This window comes from Muntiacus reevesi, chromosome 6 (genome assembly GCF_963930625.1).
Source record: "Muntiacus reevesi chromosome 6, mMunRee1.1, whole genome shotgun sequence".
Lineage (NCBI taxonomy): Eukaryota > Metazoa > Chordata > Mammalia > Artiodactyla > Cervidae > Muntiacus > Muntiacus reevesi.
The window spans coordinates 23,741,186-23,758,749 of record NC_089254.1 but is presented as its reverse complement, the minus strand read 5'-3'; the positions used below and the strand labels follow the sequence as shown (position 1 = coordinate 23,758,749).

Below are 17,564 nucleotides of genomic sequence, written 5' to 3'. Positions count from 1 at the left end.
AGGAAAAACATGTATTATTGACAAAGCTAGAATCAAAAGGAGATCTTTCTCCAGGCTCTGTTAGATGGTCTTTCCTATAAAGTGGTCAACAGACAAGCTCCTAAACTAGAGCAAATTTCATACAGCAAAAATTTCAAAAATAAATAATTGAAAAACTTTCATTTACAAAGACAGTCATTTTCAAAGATCAAAGATCATCAGCATTTTAAAACACTGAGTTATAAGACTGACTCTCTAATATTTCTCTTCAAGAAGAAATGTTCTTACGATTTCGGTCAAGCAACTCGACTCCTGGAAGGTGGTAGATTATATTTAGACGATACAGGTTATACTGGCATAAAGGGTTTTGGTAGAGAGCTGCAGAGAAAGAAGCCAATTTAAGATGTCAGATTTTGAAATCAGTTTCATTTAACACATTATATGAAAAATCGCAAGATTAATATGAAACATAAGTATATGTGAAGTCCTGCTTCACAGACTTTTGGTTTCACCAAACCCTTACCTATTCATTGTAGGACTTACTTTTTCTATCTGTTAAATTCATTCATTCAACAAATATTTTTGGAATGCTTACTATCTTTTAGGAACTGTGCTAGGTGCTGAGGATGTATCTGTGACCCAAATCTGCCACAAATGGGAAATTTTTTAACACATCCATAAATTAATCAATAAAGGAAGAACTTAATATCAGCTCTAGAGGGTTCTGGGAAGATTGAAGGCAGGAAAGGGGACAACAGAGGATGAGATCGTTGAATGGCATCATTGTCTCAATGGACGTGAGTTTGAGCAAACTCTGGGAGATGGTGATGGACAGGGAAGCCTGGTGTGCTGCAGTCCATGGTGTTGCAGAGTGGGACACGACTGAGCAACTGAACAACGACGAAAGAGGGTTCTTGCTGCTGCTCTTTATTAAAGGATTTGCTCATTTGTTTCTCTTCTTCCACTCTCAAAGGTCACATTGGTGTCTGTGAGGAGATGAGCAGAGATATGGTACACTGCTTGAATATAGTTTTCTTTCTTGGCTTCACACCCTTGTGCCTAGTCCAGAACATGTAAAGCCAGTAGCAGCTTCAGGTCTCAGCAGGAGCAGAGGTAAACAGATGCTGGCTTTGCAGGCCGTGTACCTCTGGCCAGGCACAGGGGCTTCGGATTTCCTTCTGTGCAGGGGCTAGGATACCTAAAGAACTATGCTCGCTAATACAGTTGCTGGAGGTGGGGTCATGCTAGTGCAGAAGGACTCCTGGCACTTCTCTCATGGCATCCCTTAGGCATCAGAAGATTTTAAAAAATGCATCAGCATTTTAAAAATCTTCAACTGGAAGTTGTATTTTACTTTCCACAGGAAAGGTATTTTCCCTCTCCTTCTTTAGATAATATTAAGCAGGGTTATTTCAATACAGTCTTTTATAATTTTCACTTGAATATCTTTAGCTATTGGATTCTGCCTACATGGAATTTCTAGAAAATGTTTCTGGAAAATATACCTAGTGAGGAGAACCACTAGATGGCAGTAACAGAAAGAGCTCCAGCTATTGTACAACTATCACTCAACAAAATGAGGCTCATTTAATGTACATTTAGCTGTAGCATTTGACTGTTTATTAGTAAATGACTATTTACTAGGTTTGATAAAAGCATGAAAGTATTAAGCACTGGAAACCCAGGAAAAAACTGATTAATATTTATAAAGAAGAGTTTGTAACATAAAGAAGACAGGGGCAGAGGGCATGCTTGAAAAACAAACTGTTTAGATAAAAACTGAAGAAGCTAATTATCTGCATGCTTTTTTCTGCAGGAAATAAAACATTCTGATATTTGTTGTATAAACACTAACTTTTCCGGCTAATAAAATTGCTATATATAGCTATTCCCTGTGGAAAACATGAACTTTAGAGGGACTTAAAGCAGGCAATGGAAGACACCTGGTGATAATAAACAAAAGTTATAAGAGGAAAGGCATAAAAGAAAATGCAGAGGCAGGGGCAACAAGAAAATCTAAAAGAAAGGAAATATGTATGTATTGGGGGAAACTAGAGGAAAAATAAAACGGATATTTTTCAAGATTTCTTAAATGACAAAACTGGTTGGAATTTTAATCTTAAAAGACAAGGAATTTAACGTAACAAAATAATTATAACTACAGAATGGGGAATAGAATGGATGTATATTAAACCAGTAATAAGGACAGATTTTAAAAGATCCACAGCGATCACACATTGTAGTTTGAGCCAGAAAAAGAAGAAAAACGATCACCTTCAAGAATATAAAGGCAAAGCACTGTTGTTTTTAATGAGAGTTTAGGAGTAAGAAAGATTCACACGTGCTTTTGTGCAGTTACTGTCTTGGAGAATCACATCTGACACCTCATAACCCTGTCCTACATTATAGCAGCTGGGAGCAGAGCCTGCCTTTGCATGTGATGTTAGTGGAAAATGCACAAGCATCTTACAATGACGTTTACTTTGGGGATACCCTTCATAATCTGTTTTCCCTCTGAGAACATTACTATCTAATTCCTTCTCTTGGTTTTCTTCCTAGTGCTTGGTTAACTAACTTCTTTATGTATTGTAATACTTTATGGCTTTAGCTAAACAAATCACCAAATTTGGACTTACTATTATTACTTATTAAAAAGGTGTCATAATACTAAAAACTTGTGCTTATTGTGGTTCAACATTCATCTCATCATAAAATCTAAGTGATATTCAGAAAACTGGGCTATTAATCTCAGTCTCTAAGTTAACTTTAAAAAATAGAATTAAATAATTTTAAATTATTCTGTTTTTATTATTCACTTTTTTTCTTACTCAAATTTTAGAAAGAAGCAATCTTATTTCTAATTCTTTTTTCCCCTCCATACTATCAAGCATTTAATATTTTGGATTTATGAGTTTTGGACTGATGCTACTAAAATTACCATAAATAAAGTTTCTAAGATATGATATCAGTTTCCTGTGTCTGAAAGTTCTGAAAGCCTTCTATGATGTATGGGTACATTCTTTCAGTAACTATGAAGTGAAATTGCTTACACTTTCACTTTCAATAGGTTAATACTATTTAATCCACCTTCCCTCTAGGCTACTTATAGAGTACACCTTGATGGCGCCAGCACTGTCTTGCTTATCTTAATTTGGGATTCTGAGTCTAAGCAATTTACATCTACCCAATAATATATGAAAATGTTTCTACTACTTTACTGCACAACCTTGAGCTCCATGTGTGAAGCTATTTATCGAAACAGAAGAGGGGGAAAAAATTATCTAATTAACGCCAGTTAATTTTTATTAACTTTTAAAGCAAAATTTAAAATCCCATTTAAATGAACCTGAACATTTTTAAGACCATCTTTGAAGAAAGTTGATGTAATTAATAATGTATCAGGATGTCCATTTTAATAGATGAGAAAATGATATAGAGAAGTTAAAAGCAGTTTCACCTGTGCCTGTAGAGAAGCCTGTGGAAGGAAGCTTAGCTGTCAACAATCAGACAGAGGTTCTGGCTCAAGGTTCCTTAGAAGGTCAGAATCTCCACTGTTACCATTTCATTTTAACTAAAATCTCTGGGCCACAGCTTGTCCTGAATATGGAAGTGATACCTGATTTTTGAAAGACAAACTTGAACTAAACCAGGGGTTAAGAGAGTGAGGGATGCTCTTTCGGGATAAACAGCAATGAAAGATCCAGCTGGCTTTTTTATAGAGTGGACTGTTCTATTGCATTGTATGGGAGAAGTAGTCTGAACCTCGAGGGGCATTTTGGGGTAAAGAGTCTCAGATAAAGTAACCATTCAGGGATTTCCCTGGTGGTCTAGTGGTTAAGAATTTGCTTTGTGATGTAGGGCCCATAGGTTCAATCCTTGGTCATGTTGACTAAAAAGATGTACAACTTGAGAGTTGCAAATTAAGTTTTATTTGGGGCAAAATGAGGACTGCAGCCCAAGAGGCAGCATCTCAGACAGCTCTGAGAGACGGCTCCAAAGAGGTAGTAGGAGAAGGTCAATACATAGGATTTTGGTGAAGGGGGAGTTCAATACCATTAAGCATTGATTTTACAAAATGTTGTTGCTAGGACCTGATGTCACCATGAAGGAATTTAGTGCTTTTCTAGATATGAGGAGATGCAAGGATTGGGATAATAAAATCTGTTCCTAAAACATCTATCTAAAGACCTGTCCCACGAGATCGCCTGGAGCAGAGTGCCTTACTCCCTGAGCTCCCCTAAACTCTCTCAGGGGGTGTTTAAGGTCAACAGTGTGGGCCTTAGTCTCCGTGGCGATGGCGAATGCCCTTGTTGTTCAGTCATTGGCAACCATCTTGGCATGAGCCAATTTTTAGTTGACAGCCAGGGAACTAAGATCCCACAAGCCGTGGAGCAACTAGCTAGAGAGTCTGTGCATCATGAGGAACGATCCCACAAGACACAATGAAGACCCTGTGTGCTACGACTAAGACCTGCCTTAAGCCAAGTAAATAAATAAAGGGACCATTGAAACCATGATCCCACAATGAGCTCTCAGCCTCCCTCCTCACTCCCTGACCAGCTGCCGTCAGCAGTGGACTGCGGCCAACTGGGGAAGGCAGGACAGGATATGCTTACGAGCAGAATCTGTAAAATCTGGAGGTGGCACCTTTGAGAAGGGGCATTTCCTGTCTCCAATGGTGAATCCTTAAAGACTCTTGGAGGAAAGCAAGTCTTAACAATTCTGGAATGTGGGAGTCCAAATATACTTTCTAATAGTGGAGCTTAATGAAACACAGAGACAATTAGAAATGAGGAGACTAAAGATTTAGAAACAGAAGAATGGGTTCAGCATTTTGCTGCTGTTGGAATGTTTTTTCCCTGTAGCAAAGAGGCAGGGAGCCTGAAGGTCAGTGAAAGTCTGCAGCCACATAGCAGGTCTTCCACCCGTACAGATTCAGAAAGAGTTTGGAGGAGAGAAGGGAAGAGGAAAATGAAGCACGAGAGGAAGGGTGTGGAAAGGTAGACTGCCTGGAGAGAAAAGGTGTGTCCCTCCTGACTCAGCCTGGAAGTCAGGAATTCCAGTTTCCAGGACCTCACACTCTGCAGCAGTTTTAGGCCTCCCTGAAGCTTCCAGCCATGTGTCTCCTGGGCAATCTCTCGGCAGTTCTCTCTGTAAATGCCAGTGGAGGGTGCAGTGCTGAAATGGATTAGAGGTTTACCCTCCAGGCTATTTTCTCACCCTCTAAAGAACTGGTAATTGAAGTGGAATAATAACATTTTAGCATTTTATACAGTTTTACAACTTGAAAAGACAAAATTCTTAACACTTGAAAATACATGGATTTCTTATTTTAGTTAATGAGCTGAGTCTATTCTGTAATTGCAAATGAACCTTATAGAAACTTAATTTGGGGACATTACTGCACAAATATAATTAATAGCTAGTAAATGCCAACTTTTTTTTTAAATAATATCTTTAACCAAAATAGGGTAAGGGTTCAAACTGCGTATTTGGTACCAAAATTTTTCAGAAAAATTTTTTTTGGGGGGGGCAATTATACACAGCATTTTCTCCATTTCAAAAAAAGATCCCTCTTAAGATTCTCAGTTATAACAATTTATATAATGAATTACATCACTGTGATTTTTAAGTAGAGGTCACTTAAAACGTTGTGACAGGCAGTGGTATGGACCTTACACTACCAGACTGAGCTAACAGACCTTCAGAGAGGCAGAAAAGGCACTCCTGCACCCCACCTCAGGGCTGACACCACTCTGCCCACACAGAGGCTTCGTATGGGAGGCAGGTACTGAATTGAATTTCAGACTCCATTCACACCCCAGCCCATCCCCTGCCCCCACCAGGCACTTTGTTTAGGGCATAACCTTGTTAACGATGATGGGACAACCTTGATTGCTAACCTCCAAATCTTGCCTTGTAAAATAAGTTTGCTTAAATTATTGAGCTCTTATATTTGGCAAATTGTCCAATTAGTTTTGCATTCAGGTGCCTCAGGTCTCCAGGAAATACTGTTATAAAACTGTAAGCTCCATACAGATCCAGATGGGGTCTTTCGTGTTTACCTTCATGTCCCCATCTAGAAGAGTATCACTCAGTGAATGCATGATAAATATTTATTGAGTGAATGAATGATAAACAAAAGAAACACAGTATGAGTTTAAGTTGAAACATTCCTTAGTAGTCTAGTTAAAGCTCTGAGCCCTGCATTTCTACCATTGAAGACAGAATAATTCTAATCACATCATTGGATTGTTATGAAGATTTAAATGAGAATATTATAAGAAAGTATTTTCCAACCATTCAAACATTTTGTTGTTATAATGATTATTATTTAAAATGTCAATTAAAAAAAATCTCTTTACCAGTAAGCAGAATTTCTAGACCATGTGCATCTTAATTCATTATCTAACTTTACACAATCCATAGTAAAATAATATTTTTGTTGTTACATCTGGGTTCAGTCCCTGGTCAGGAAACAGTGAGACCCCCACAAGCCACACAGAACAGTCAAAAGAAACAGAAAAGAAAGGAAAAAAAACTCCACATATTTTACAGAATTAGTTTAATATTTGAAGCAGTCCTGAGAGGTGGCGATTAGCCCATTCTACAGAAAAGTGAAGGTAAGGTAGAGTAGATCTTGCATAACCAGTCTCTTAATCACAGAAGCACCTGTCCAGCACAGAAGGGCTAGATACAAATATGCACATCAATCCTGATAAGTCTTTAACAGACCTTAGCACATCTCAAAAATGAGCACTGAATTCCCATGAGCTTAGGGAACTCTTAATAGATTTAAAGAACCTACCTATAAGCACTTAAATAATTTCTCCTTACAGCAGATATAACTAATCAACACTGAAAATATCTGAAAACTTTAATAACTATGTATTGATCTGATTAAGACCTCCACCACCAACAACAGTTTACACATATTTAAAACACTGTCTCAGGCAATTCTGAGAAAATAATACAAAATAAATAGGGGGAAAGAAAATATCTATTTTTTGACACTGTATAAAGAAGTTTCAAACTCTGAAATCTGAAAACCGATTCACTGCTCTCTTTTCCCTTGGTCCACCTAGAAACATTTGTTCTGAATTGCCATCATGTACCAGTTTATTTACTCTTCAACACTATAAGCTTATTGAGAGTAGGAACTGTGTATTATTTATTTTTCCAACCCATCTCACACTTTCTTCAAATACTTAGGCCAGTTCCTGGTTATCTATGAATTAAGTTTGTGGTTCACCCAATGGAAAACGTCCATTAAAATATGCTCTTTTGTGGGGGGTGGGTGGGTGTCAGCTTTATTAATATAATTTCCATATGACAGGCTTCACTAATTTTAAATACATAATTCATAGTTTTTAGTACATCGCAGAAGGGTGCAACCATTGTTGTTGCTGCTCAGTCACTCAGTTGTGTTCAACTCTTTGCAACCCCATGGACTGCAGCATGCTAGGCTTCCCTGTCCTTCACTATCTCCCAGAGTTTGCTCAAACTCATGTCCATTGAGTCGATGATGCCGTCCTACCATCTCATCCTCTGTTGTCCCCTTCTCCTCCTGCCTTCAATCTTTCCCAGCATCAGTGTCTTGTCCAATGAGTCAGTTCTTCAAATCAGGTGGCCAAAGTATTGGAGCTTCAGCTTTAGCAACAGTCCTTCCAATGAATATTCAGGACTGATTTCCTTTAGGATGGACTGGTTTGATCTTGCAGTCCAAGGGACTCTCGAGAGTCCTCTCCAATACCACAGTTCAAAAGCATCTATTTTTTGGCACTCATGGTCCTACTCTCACATCCATACGTGACTACTGAAAAAGCCATAGCTTTGACTAGATTGACTCCTATTGGCAAAGTAATGTCTCTGCTTTTTAATGTGCTGTCTAGGTTGGTCATAGCTTTTCTTTCAAGGAGCAAGTGTCTTTTAATTTCATGACTGCAGTTACCATCTGCAGGGATTTTGGAGCCAAGAACATAGTCTGTCACTGTTTCCATTGTTTTACCATGTATCTGCTGTGAAGTGATGGGGCTGGATGCCATAATCTTCATTTTTTGAATGTTGAGTTTTAAGCCAACTTTTGCATTCTCCTCTTTCATTGTCATCAAGAGGCTCTTTAGCTCCTCTTCACTTTCTGCCATAAGGGTGGTGTCATCTGCATACCTGAGGTTACTGACATCTCTCCCGGCAATCTTGATTCCAGCTTGTGCTTCATCCAGCCTTGTATTTTGCATGATGTGCAACCATTACCACCTTCAATTTCAGAACATTTTCATCACCCCAAAAAGAAATGCCAGGCTATCACTCCACAGACCCTCATCCCCCAACCCTGGGTAAACACTAATCTATTTAAAAACAGTTACCTCTCAGTGTTGCTATCTTGATTGATGTGCCCATTCTGGACATTTATATGAACAAGTGGAATCATATAATAAATGCCAAAACTTCCTTTTGAGGTAAAAATCAAAAACACAGATGTAACATGTAACACTTTTTTGGGTCACTTTTGTCATTTTCATACTGTATCATTTCACAAAAGTTTTTTCTACCTATCATTCTTTTAAAAATGTATTTTTAAAGAGATTAAGATCTAGTCTTGTTTTCAGGAACATCTAAGTAGTTGTGTTAAAAATACTGATCTAATTTAAATTCAAAACATGAAATAGTGTGTTATCACTTTTAAGTTATGGACATATAAAGTGCAGATTAATACTTAGGGTCTTCAGATTTAGCATTCCCTTTAATTCTTTTACTGTTGCGTCAAGGTTTATTAACTCATTGTGATGTAGCAGGAGTATATGCAATGAAGGCAAATAGTGCAGACCTGAAAAAAATAAAAATATTTGTGTAAGATTTAAAACTTTTTTTTAAATGAAGAAAAATGTTTTGTACTACACCTCTTTGTATCTCATGATAATGGTATAGCAAGTACTTTAATACCTGGCTTGTAATTATCAGTTTAGAGATTGTTGCAGATACAAAATTAACTCAGAGTGAAACAGATTTCATTGGGAAAAAACATAACCAGTAAAAACATTTAAGATTATTTATGAAGTCATTATTTTTATTAATGCTCCCAAACATTGTTAAAAAATTTGCGTCCACAATATCTAGTTTGTGTCCAACAATGCAGTAGAATGGCAAAATTTTTATGTTAAAAAAAAAAAGATTCTTTAACATTTTGGATAAGACATGTGATAATATTGAGCTAAAACCATAATCAAACAGCACCTCTTAAATGAAATATACATAAGAACATGAAAAATAACAGTTTCTATCATATATTTTCAATGGAAATGTTAAAACAGATTTTTCCACGCCAGTGGCAATACCATGCGTGTGTAAGTGCTAAATCGCTTCAGTTATATCCAACTCTTTGTACTGTAGCTCTTATGGACTATAGTCCACCAGGCTTCTCTGTCCATGGGATTCTACAGGCAACAGTACTGCAGTGGGTTGCCATGTCCTCCTCAGCAATACCATAGTTGAAAATTATTATTTAATTGAAAATCTATTCAATTAAAAGAGAAAATTTGAGACATACCTTCTATATCAAATATTGCATTGTTGTTTAGATATAGTTCTGCCAGACAATAGTTTCTGGTTAGAAATGTTATTCCATGGAGCTGAAAATGAGAGAGAACAATATACTTTCTACAATAATTATACATAATTATATGCACATATATAAATTTAGTTAGGAGCTAACATTTGCTGTTTTTATTAATTATCTGCAACTTCTTGTCTGGGCTACTGAATTGCCTTTGAAAGTACATGTGATAAAAAGAGTGCGAGGCCACAGGACTGGAAAAGGTCAGTTTTCATTCCAATCCCAAAGAAAAGCAATGCCAAAGAATGCTCAAGCTACCACACAATTGCACTCATCTCACACACTAGCAAAGTAATGCTCAAAATTCTCCAAGCCAGGCTTCAACAGTACGTGAACCATGAAATTCCAGATAGTTAAGTTGAATTTAGAAAGGGCAGAGGAACCAAAGATCAAATTGCCAACATCTGTTGGATCATCGAAAAAGCAAGAGAATTCCAGAAAAACATTTACTTCTGCTTTATTGACTATGCCAAAGCCTTTGCCTGTGTGTATCACAACAAACTGTGGAAAATTCTTCAAGAGATGGGAATATCAGACGACCTGACCTGCCTCCTGAGAAATCTGTATGCAGGTCAAGAAGCAACAGTTAGAATTGGACATGGAACAAGAGACCGGTTCCAAATTGGGAAAGGAGTAAATCAAAGCTGTATACTGTCACCCTGCTTATTTAACTTATATTCAGAGTACATCATGAGAAATGCTGGGCTGAATGAAACACCAGCTGGAATCAAGATTACAGGGAGAAATATCAATAACCTCAGATATGCAGATGACACCACCCTTCTGGCAGAAAGCAAAGAAGAACTAAAGAGCCTCTTGATGAAAGTGAAAGGGGAGAATGAAAAAGTTGGCTTAAAACTCAACATTCAGTAAACTAAGATCATGGCATCTGGTCCTCAGTTCATGGCAAATAGATGGGGAGACAATGGAAACAGTATGAGACTTTATTTCTTTGGGCTCCAAAATCACTGCAGATGGTGACTATAGCCATGAAATTAAAAGACACTTGCTCTTTAGAAGAAAAGCTATGACTAACCTAGACGGCATATTAAAAAACAGACATTACTTGGCCAACAAAGGTCTGTCTAGTCAAAGCTATGGTTTTTCCAGTAGTCATGTATGGATGTGAGAATTGGACTATAAAGAAAGCTGAGTGCCGAAGAGTTGATGCTTTTGAATCTTGAGACTCTTGAGAGCCCCTTGGATGGCAAGGAGAGCCAAACAGTCCATTCCGAAGGAAATCGGTCCTGAATATTCATTGGAAGGACTGATGTTGAAGCTGAAACTTCAATACTTTGGCCACCTGATGGGAAGAACTGACTTCTTGGAAAAGACCCTGATGCTGGGAAAGATTGAAGGTGGGAGGGGAAGGGGATGACAGAGGATGAGATGGTTGGATGGCATCACCGACGCAATGGACATGAGTTTGAGCAAGCTCTGGAAGTTGGTGATGGATAGGGAAGCCTAGCGTGCTGCAGTCCATGGGGTTGCAAAGAGTCAGACATGACTGAGTGATTGAACTGAACTAGCTGACTTAATACAAACTTTTCTTATCACATCTCCTCTAAACTGTGTGTTTTTCAAAGCTTCTGGAATCTGGTCCAGCCCTTTTGCTTAGACAACCTTTCCTACAGTTCTGCTCCATGTCATAGCACTGGATTTGGCTCCATATATCCACTTATTCACCACCACATTATTATTAAGTGGCTATTATGTGCCAAGGGCTCCCTCCTCATATAATGCTGAGCTGTTTCTGCCTCTATGTATGAGCCATGATTTCTCTTTGCCTGCATGGCTTTTCTTCCTGGTACATTTCTGATTACTCTAAGGATCTGCCCTAGGCTGGCAATGCCTCTCCCACCATGCCTGAGGAGGCTGCCACGGCACGTTTCCACTGCTCCAGAGATTCATTGAGACCATTCTTTGATCTCTTTGCATCTCACTGCTTTCTTCTTGCTTTGTTTTGACCCACATTTTGTTTCTCTAAACTTCCACCTGCTCCAGGACTTTGAGTCAGATTTCCTGAGAGATGGTTTAACTCAGTAGTTAAATGCTCTATGTGCCACCCACCTGCCCTTCTGCTGCGGTATACCTTCCCCCTCTCATCACTGTTCCCCTTCCCCCCAGAAAGCCTAATTCTGAATTCTCTTTCTTTATGTCCCAGTCTATGAGCCATCTCCTCTTCTCGGGCGCACTGTCTGTGTCAACAGATCTCAGTTGAGCCAAGGACTCTGTAATCTGAATACATTTAGGAGATCAGACCCAGGGCTAACAGCTCAACTGGCCACCATTTCCAAGGAGCAGATAAGGTACAGCACAATCCCCTCACTTTACAGCTCATCTTTCTTTATTAAGAAAGACAACTCTTAGTCCCATGACCCTTCCTTTTCCTGACCACATCCCACAATTTCTTAGACTTGTGCCGTTACTTGATCACTGGTTTTGTGTCTTCCTTAAGGAAGGAAGCCATGTCTCTTCAGTCTCTGATCCTTCCCATCTCTCCATTCTCTTAACTACATGGTGAAGTGGGATCTTATTTTCAAGATTAGATTAGAAATTTGGTGTGCTATATGAATTGGAAATAGTCAAAAGCACTGTTGATAATTCCCCTAATGAACCATTACGGTACATCATAGAAGTATTTAACTCTGATCTGAATTCAGAAATGTTTGTTACCCTGCAAGGAGAATCCCACTACTTAAAAAAAAATAATAATAAAATTGACTTTATAATCCTGATAAAATTCGACAGATTTGTTTGAGTTATGAGGATGAGACATGGTAGAGTCACAGGGTGGGGCAGGTAAGTTCTGAAAGCAATGCTAAAGTTAAATGTGAACAATGCTCACTTTACAGCTTAATACAGGATGTAGCAGGGAGAAGAATCTCATGAAATAGTTTTGACCAAGTGCTTACTGGTTTATATATACAGATATACGTGTTCATGATTGTAAATTAGTTTTATATGTTTATTAAAATCTATTGCAGGAAATACTGTCATCAGTTAAATAAAACTGTTTTAACTTTTGATGGATTGATTCAGGTAGACAGATGCCAGCTTATCTGACTTAGTGAGGATTTATTAGAAATTTTACTCATGCCCTCTCATAACTCAGAAAAGCTATTTTAGGTTTATATTCAAAGTTTGAAAATGGGTTTCCTTAGTGAATTTAATTTTTTCTTATTTTTGCAACAGCCCCACATTATGACTCTATAAAATGCAGATGTGCTGCTCAACCTCATTGTCTCTCGGTCTTATCTGTACCTAATTATATGAGCACTTGTGAAGGAGAAACACTAGTAATTTCACTTCAGCTTTTTGAGAAGAGCCAAGTTTGTGCCAAGTAGGAGAGATCATTGACACAGTGAGGGGTGGGTCCCAGTTGCTTCCTATCCCTTCCACTCTTCCTGCTAACCTCCTGACAGCCACTCATTACTTTTTGTCCTTCCCCTCACCAATCCCTAATCTAATGATAGCCGCACTTAACTTCAGCATAGAAAGAGAACACCAGGGCAAATCATGACTTTTTCTCCTCTTTTTTTCCCACAATTGCCTGCCCAACATTGACAGAACATTACTAGCTAGTTGAGGTTTTAATTTCTCTTGAATTATGCATTAACACAAGAATACTAATAAACTCAAACCATTTCATTTTGATTATAGAATAATAATTTTCTCAAGAGCATTAACATCTTTGGACCATGATTATTGGAATTTTAAGATTATACCACTTGTTGGGATGAAATGATTTGGGGGAAATGGAGTGAAAAGAGATAAAGCCAGATCATGAGAACCTTGGGGATCTATTAAAAGATTTTGTACAGAGAAGTTTTATTGACCAGTTTTATTCTGGAAAGACAATGGCAGGAAAGAGTACTGTTTAGAAGAGACAGTAATGGAAATAGATTAACAAAAATGGTGTTATGCTAATTCAAAAGAATATATGGATCCCAGAGTACAGCAATGACAGTGGAAGAAGATCAAAGTAGAGGAAATTGAGATAGTTCCACGGTAAAATTCACAGGGCCTTATAGACATTGCAGGGTACCAAGTTGCTGAAGTTAAGATCCAGGAATGGGAGCTGAAAGACTTGCTGATTATTTTGACACTCAAACTATTGTTAAAGTAAAACATTATTACAATTTTCCACTTAGAAAAATCTACACTACTAATTTTACGGATTGCCATAAAATTTATATTAGCATGTGACATTTCACAAATTATATCAAAACCTCAGATATGCAGATGATACCACTCTAATGGCAGAAAGCAAAGAGGAACTGAAGAGCCTCTTGATGAGAGTGAAAAGAGGGGCTGAAAAAGCTGGCTTAAAACTCATCATTCAAAAAACTATGATCATGGGATCCAGTCCCATCATGGCAAATAAATGGGGAAAAAGTGGAAACAGTGACAGTTTTGGGGTTCCAAAATTACTGTGGATAGAGACTGCAGCCATGAAATTAAAAGACGCTTACTTCTTGGAAGAAGTATGATAAACCTATATTCAAAAGCAGAGACATCACTTTAGCGACAAAAGCCCACATAGTCATAGTTTTTCCAGTAGTCATGTAAAAATGTGACAGATGGACCATGAAGAAGGCTGAGCACTGGAGAAGACTCTTGAGAGTCCCTTAGACTGCAAGGAGATCCAACCAATCAATCCTAAAGGAAATCAGCCATGAATATTCATTGGAAGGACTGATGCTGAAGCTCCGATACTTTGGCCATCTGATGTGAAGACCAACTCATTGGAAAAGACTCTGATGCTGGGAAAGATTAAGGGCAAGAGGAGAAGGGAGAGACAGAGGCTGAGATGGTTAGATGGCATCACTCATCATGATTAAGTGGGCATAAGTTTGAGCAAACTCCAGGAGATAGTGAAGGACAGGGAAGCCTGGCATACTGCAGTCCATGGAGTGGCAAAGAGTCAGGTGAGACTTAGTGACTAAACAAGACCAACATATCTTAGCTCAGGGTCTGGCACATAGCAAGTGGTCAATAAACAATAGCTGCTATTATTTTCTCCCTAACCATTATTACTTTTGATAGAGTGGAGAGGACTTACATTTAACATAAAACTCTTATGGGTAACCACTGATGGACTAGTGGGGGAATTTTTATGCCAACATGATTTTAAAATTAAGGAGGCATACTTTTAGGGCAGGACTTCTCAACCTTTACAACTATTGACATTTGAGGCCAGATAAATCTTTGTTGGGGTTGGTGGAATTGCTCTGTGTGTTGTAGTATGGTTGGCAGCATCCCTAACCTCTGTCTGCTAGAAGTCAGTAGCATACACACCCCAGTCGTGAAAATAAAAAATGTCTCCAGACATTGCCACATGTTCCCCTTCTATGTGTGAGATGTGAGAGGGGTTGCAAAGTCATTCCTGATTGGGAACTACTGATTTAGACTCAAGGGAAAAGTCATATCTTTTAAACGTTTATTATGACCCAGGCACTAAGCTAGAAGTTTTCACTAATGTCATCTGACTCTTACAGTAGCACATGGTATTTGTTTTATTCCTTTATTTTTTTAACCTAGGAGGAAACTGAGGCTTAGAGAAGTTAAACAGTTTCTCAAGATAACAGAGCAAGGGTTCAAACCCAAGACTGTCTGATCCTCAGATCAAAAGTTGGCATATAGTACATCATAATGTGGTTCATTAAATTGGGGGAATTTCTATATAAACCATCCAGAAAACATTAACTTGAATATAATTTCAAGTAATGGAAAACATTATTAGTTTGAGTAATGAAAAATATTAAATTAAAAATGAAAAGTAATGAAAAAAGTGAAAAGTAATGAAAAATGAAAAAAGCAGGGCAAAGGCTAATAGAGTTTTGTCAAGAGAACGCACTGGTCATAGCAAACACCCTCTTCCAACAACACAAGAGAAGACTCTACATATGAACATCACCAGATGGCCAACACCGAAATCAGATTGATTATATTCTTTGAAGCTAAAGATGGAGAAGCTCTATACAGTCAGCAAAAACAAGATCGGGAGCTGACTATGGCTCAAATCATGAACTCCTTATTGCCAAATTCAGACTTAAATTGAAGAAAGTAGGGAAAACCACTAGACCATTCAGGTATGACCTAAATCAAATCCCTTATGACTATACAGTGGAAGTGAGAAATAGATTTAAGGGACTAGATCTGATAGACAGAGTGCCTGATGAACTATGGACGGAGGTTCGTGACGTTGTACAGGAGACAGGGATCAAGACCATCCCCATGGAATAGAAATGCAAAAAGACAAAATGGTTGTCTGAGGAGGCCTTACACATAGCTGTGAAAAGAAGAGAAGTGAAAAGCAAAGGAGAAAAGGAACGATATTCCCATTTGAATGCAGAGTTCCAAAGAATAGCCAGGAGAGATAAGAAAGTCTTCCTCAGCGATCAATCAAAGAAACAGAGGAAAACAACAGAATGGGAAAGACTAGAGATCTCTTCAAGAAAATTAGAGACACCAACGGAACATTTCATGCAAAGATGGGCTCGATAAAGGAAAGAAATGGTATAGACCTAACAGAAGCAGAAGATATTAAGAAGAGGTGGCAAGAATACACAGAAGAACTATACAAAAAAGATCTTCATGACCCAGATAATCATGATGGTGTGATCACTCACCTAGAGCCAGACATCCTGGAATGTGAAGTGAGGTGAGCCTTAGAAAGCATCACTACGAACAAAGCTAGTAAAGGTGATGGAATTCCAGTTGAGGTATTTCAAATCCTAAAAGATGATGCTGTGAAAGTGCTGCACTCAATATGCCAGCAAATTTGGAAAACTCAGCAGTGGCCACAGGACTGGAAAAGGTCAGTTTTCATTCCAATCCCAAAGAAGGCTCAAACTACTGCACTATGCACTCATCTCCCATGCTAGTAAAGTAATGCTCAAAATTCTCCAAGCCAGGCTTCAGCAATACATGAACCACGAACTTCCAGATGTTCAAGCTGGTTTTAGAAAAGGCAGAGGAACCAGAGATCAAATTGCCAACATCCGCTGGATCATCAAAAAAGCAAGAGAGTTTCAGAGAAACATCTATTTCTCCTTTATTGACTATGCCAAAGCCTTTGACTGTGTGGATCACCACAAACTGTTGAAAATTCTGAAGGAAATGGGAATACCAGACCACCTGACCCACCTCTTGAGAAACCTATATGCAGGTCAGGAAGCAACAGTTAGAACTGGACATGGACCAACAGACTGGTTCCAATTAGGAAAAGGAGTACGTCAAGGCTGTATATTGTCACCCTGCTTATTTAACTTATATGCAGAGTACATCATGAGAAACGCTGGGTTGGAAGAAGCACAAGCTGGAATCAAGATTGCCGTGAGAAATATCAATAACCTCAGATATGCAGATGATACCACCCTTATGGCAGAAAGTGAAGAGGAACTAAAAAGCCTCTCGATGAAAGTGAAAGAGGAGAGTGAAAAAGTTGGCTTAAAGCTCAACATTCAGAAAACTAAGATCATGGTATCTGGTCCCATCACTTCGTGGGAAATAGATGGGGAAACAGTGGAAACAGTGACTGACTTTAATTTTTGGGCTTCAAAATCACTGCAGATGGTGATTGCAGCCATGAAATTAAAAGACACTTACTCCTTGGAAGGAAAGTTATGACCAACCTAGATAGCATATTAAAAAGTAGAGACATTACTTTGCCAACAAAAGTCCATGTAGTCAAGGCTATGGTTTTTCCAGTGGTCATGTATGGATATGAGAGTTGGACTGTGAAGAAAGCTGAGCCCCGAAAAATTGATGCTTTTGAACTGTGGTGTTGGAGAAGACTCTTGAGAGTCCATTGGCCTGCAAGGAGATCCAACCAGTCCATCCTAAAGGAGATCAGTCCTGGGTGTTCATTGGAAGGACAGATGCTGAAGCTGAAACTCCAATACTTTGGCCACCTCATGCGAAGAGTTGACTCATTGGAAAAGACCCTGATGCAGGAGGAGAAGGG

General features: G+C 38.5%; 1 protein-coding gene across 1 annotated transcript in view; it reads right to left on the bottom strand.

Moving 5' to 3' along the window:
• LRRC72 (leucine rich repeat containing 72) overlaps positions 1–17,564 on the bottom strand; it is a 49,380-nt gene that overhangs the window by 7,017 nt on the left and 24,799 nt on the right. The window contains exons 4-6 of the mRNA XM_065939056.1: positions 9,527–9,608; positions 8,696–8,806; positions 268–357 (exon numbers count right to left, since the gene is read on the bottom strand). Of these exons, the coding sequence (XP_065795128.1) occupies positions 268–357; positions 8,696–8,806; positions 9,527–9,608 (283 nt within the window). The remainder of the gene's footprint in view (positions 1–267; positions 358–8,695; positions 8,807–9,526; positions 9,609–17,564) is intronic.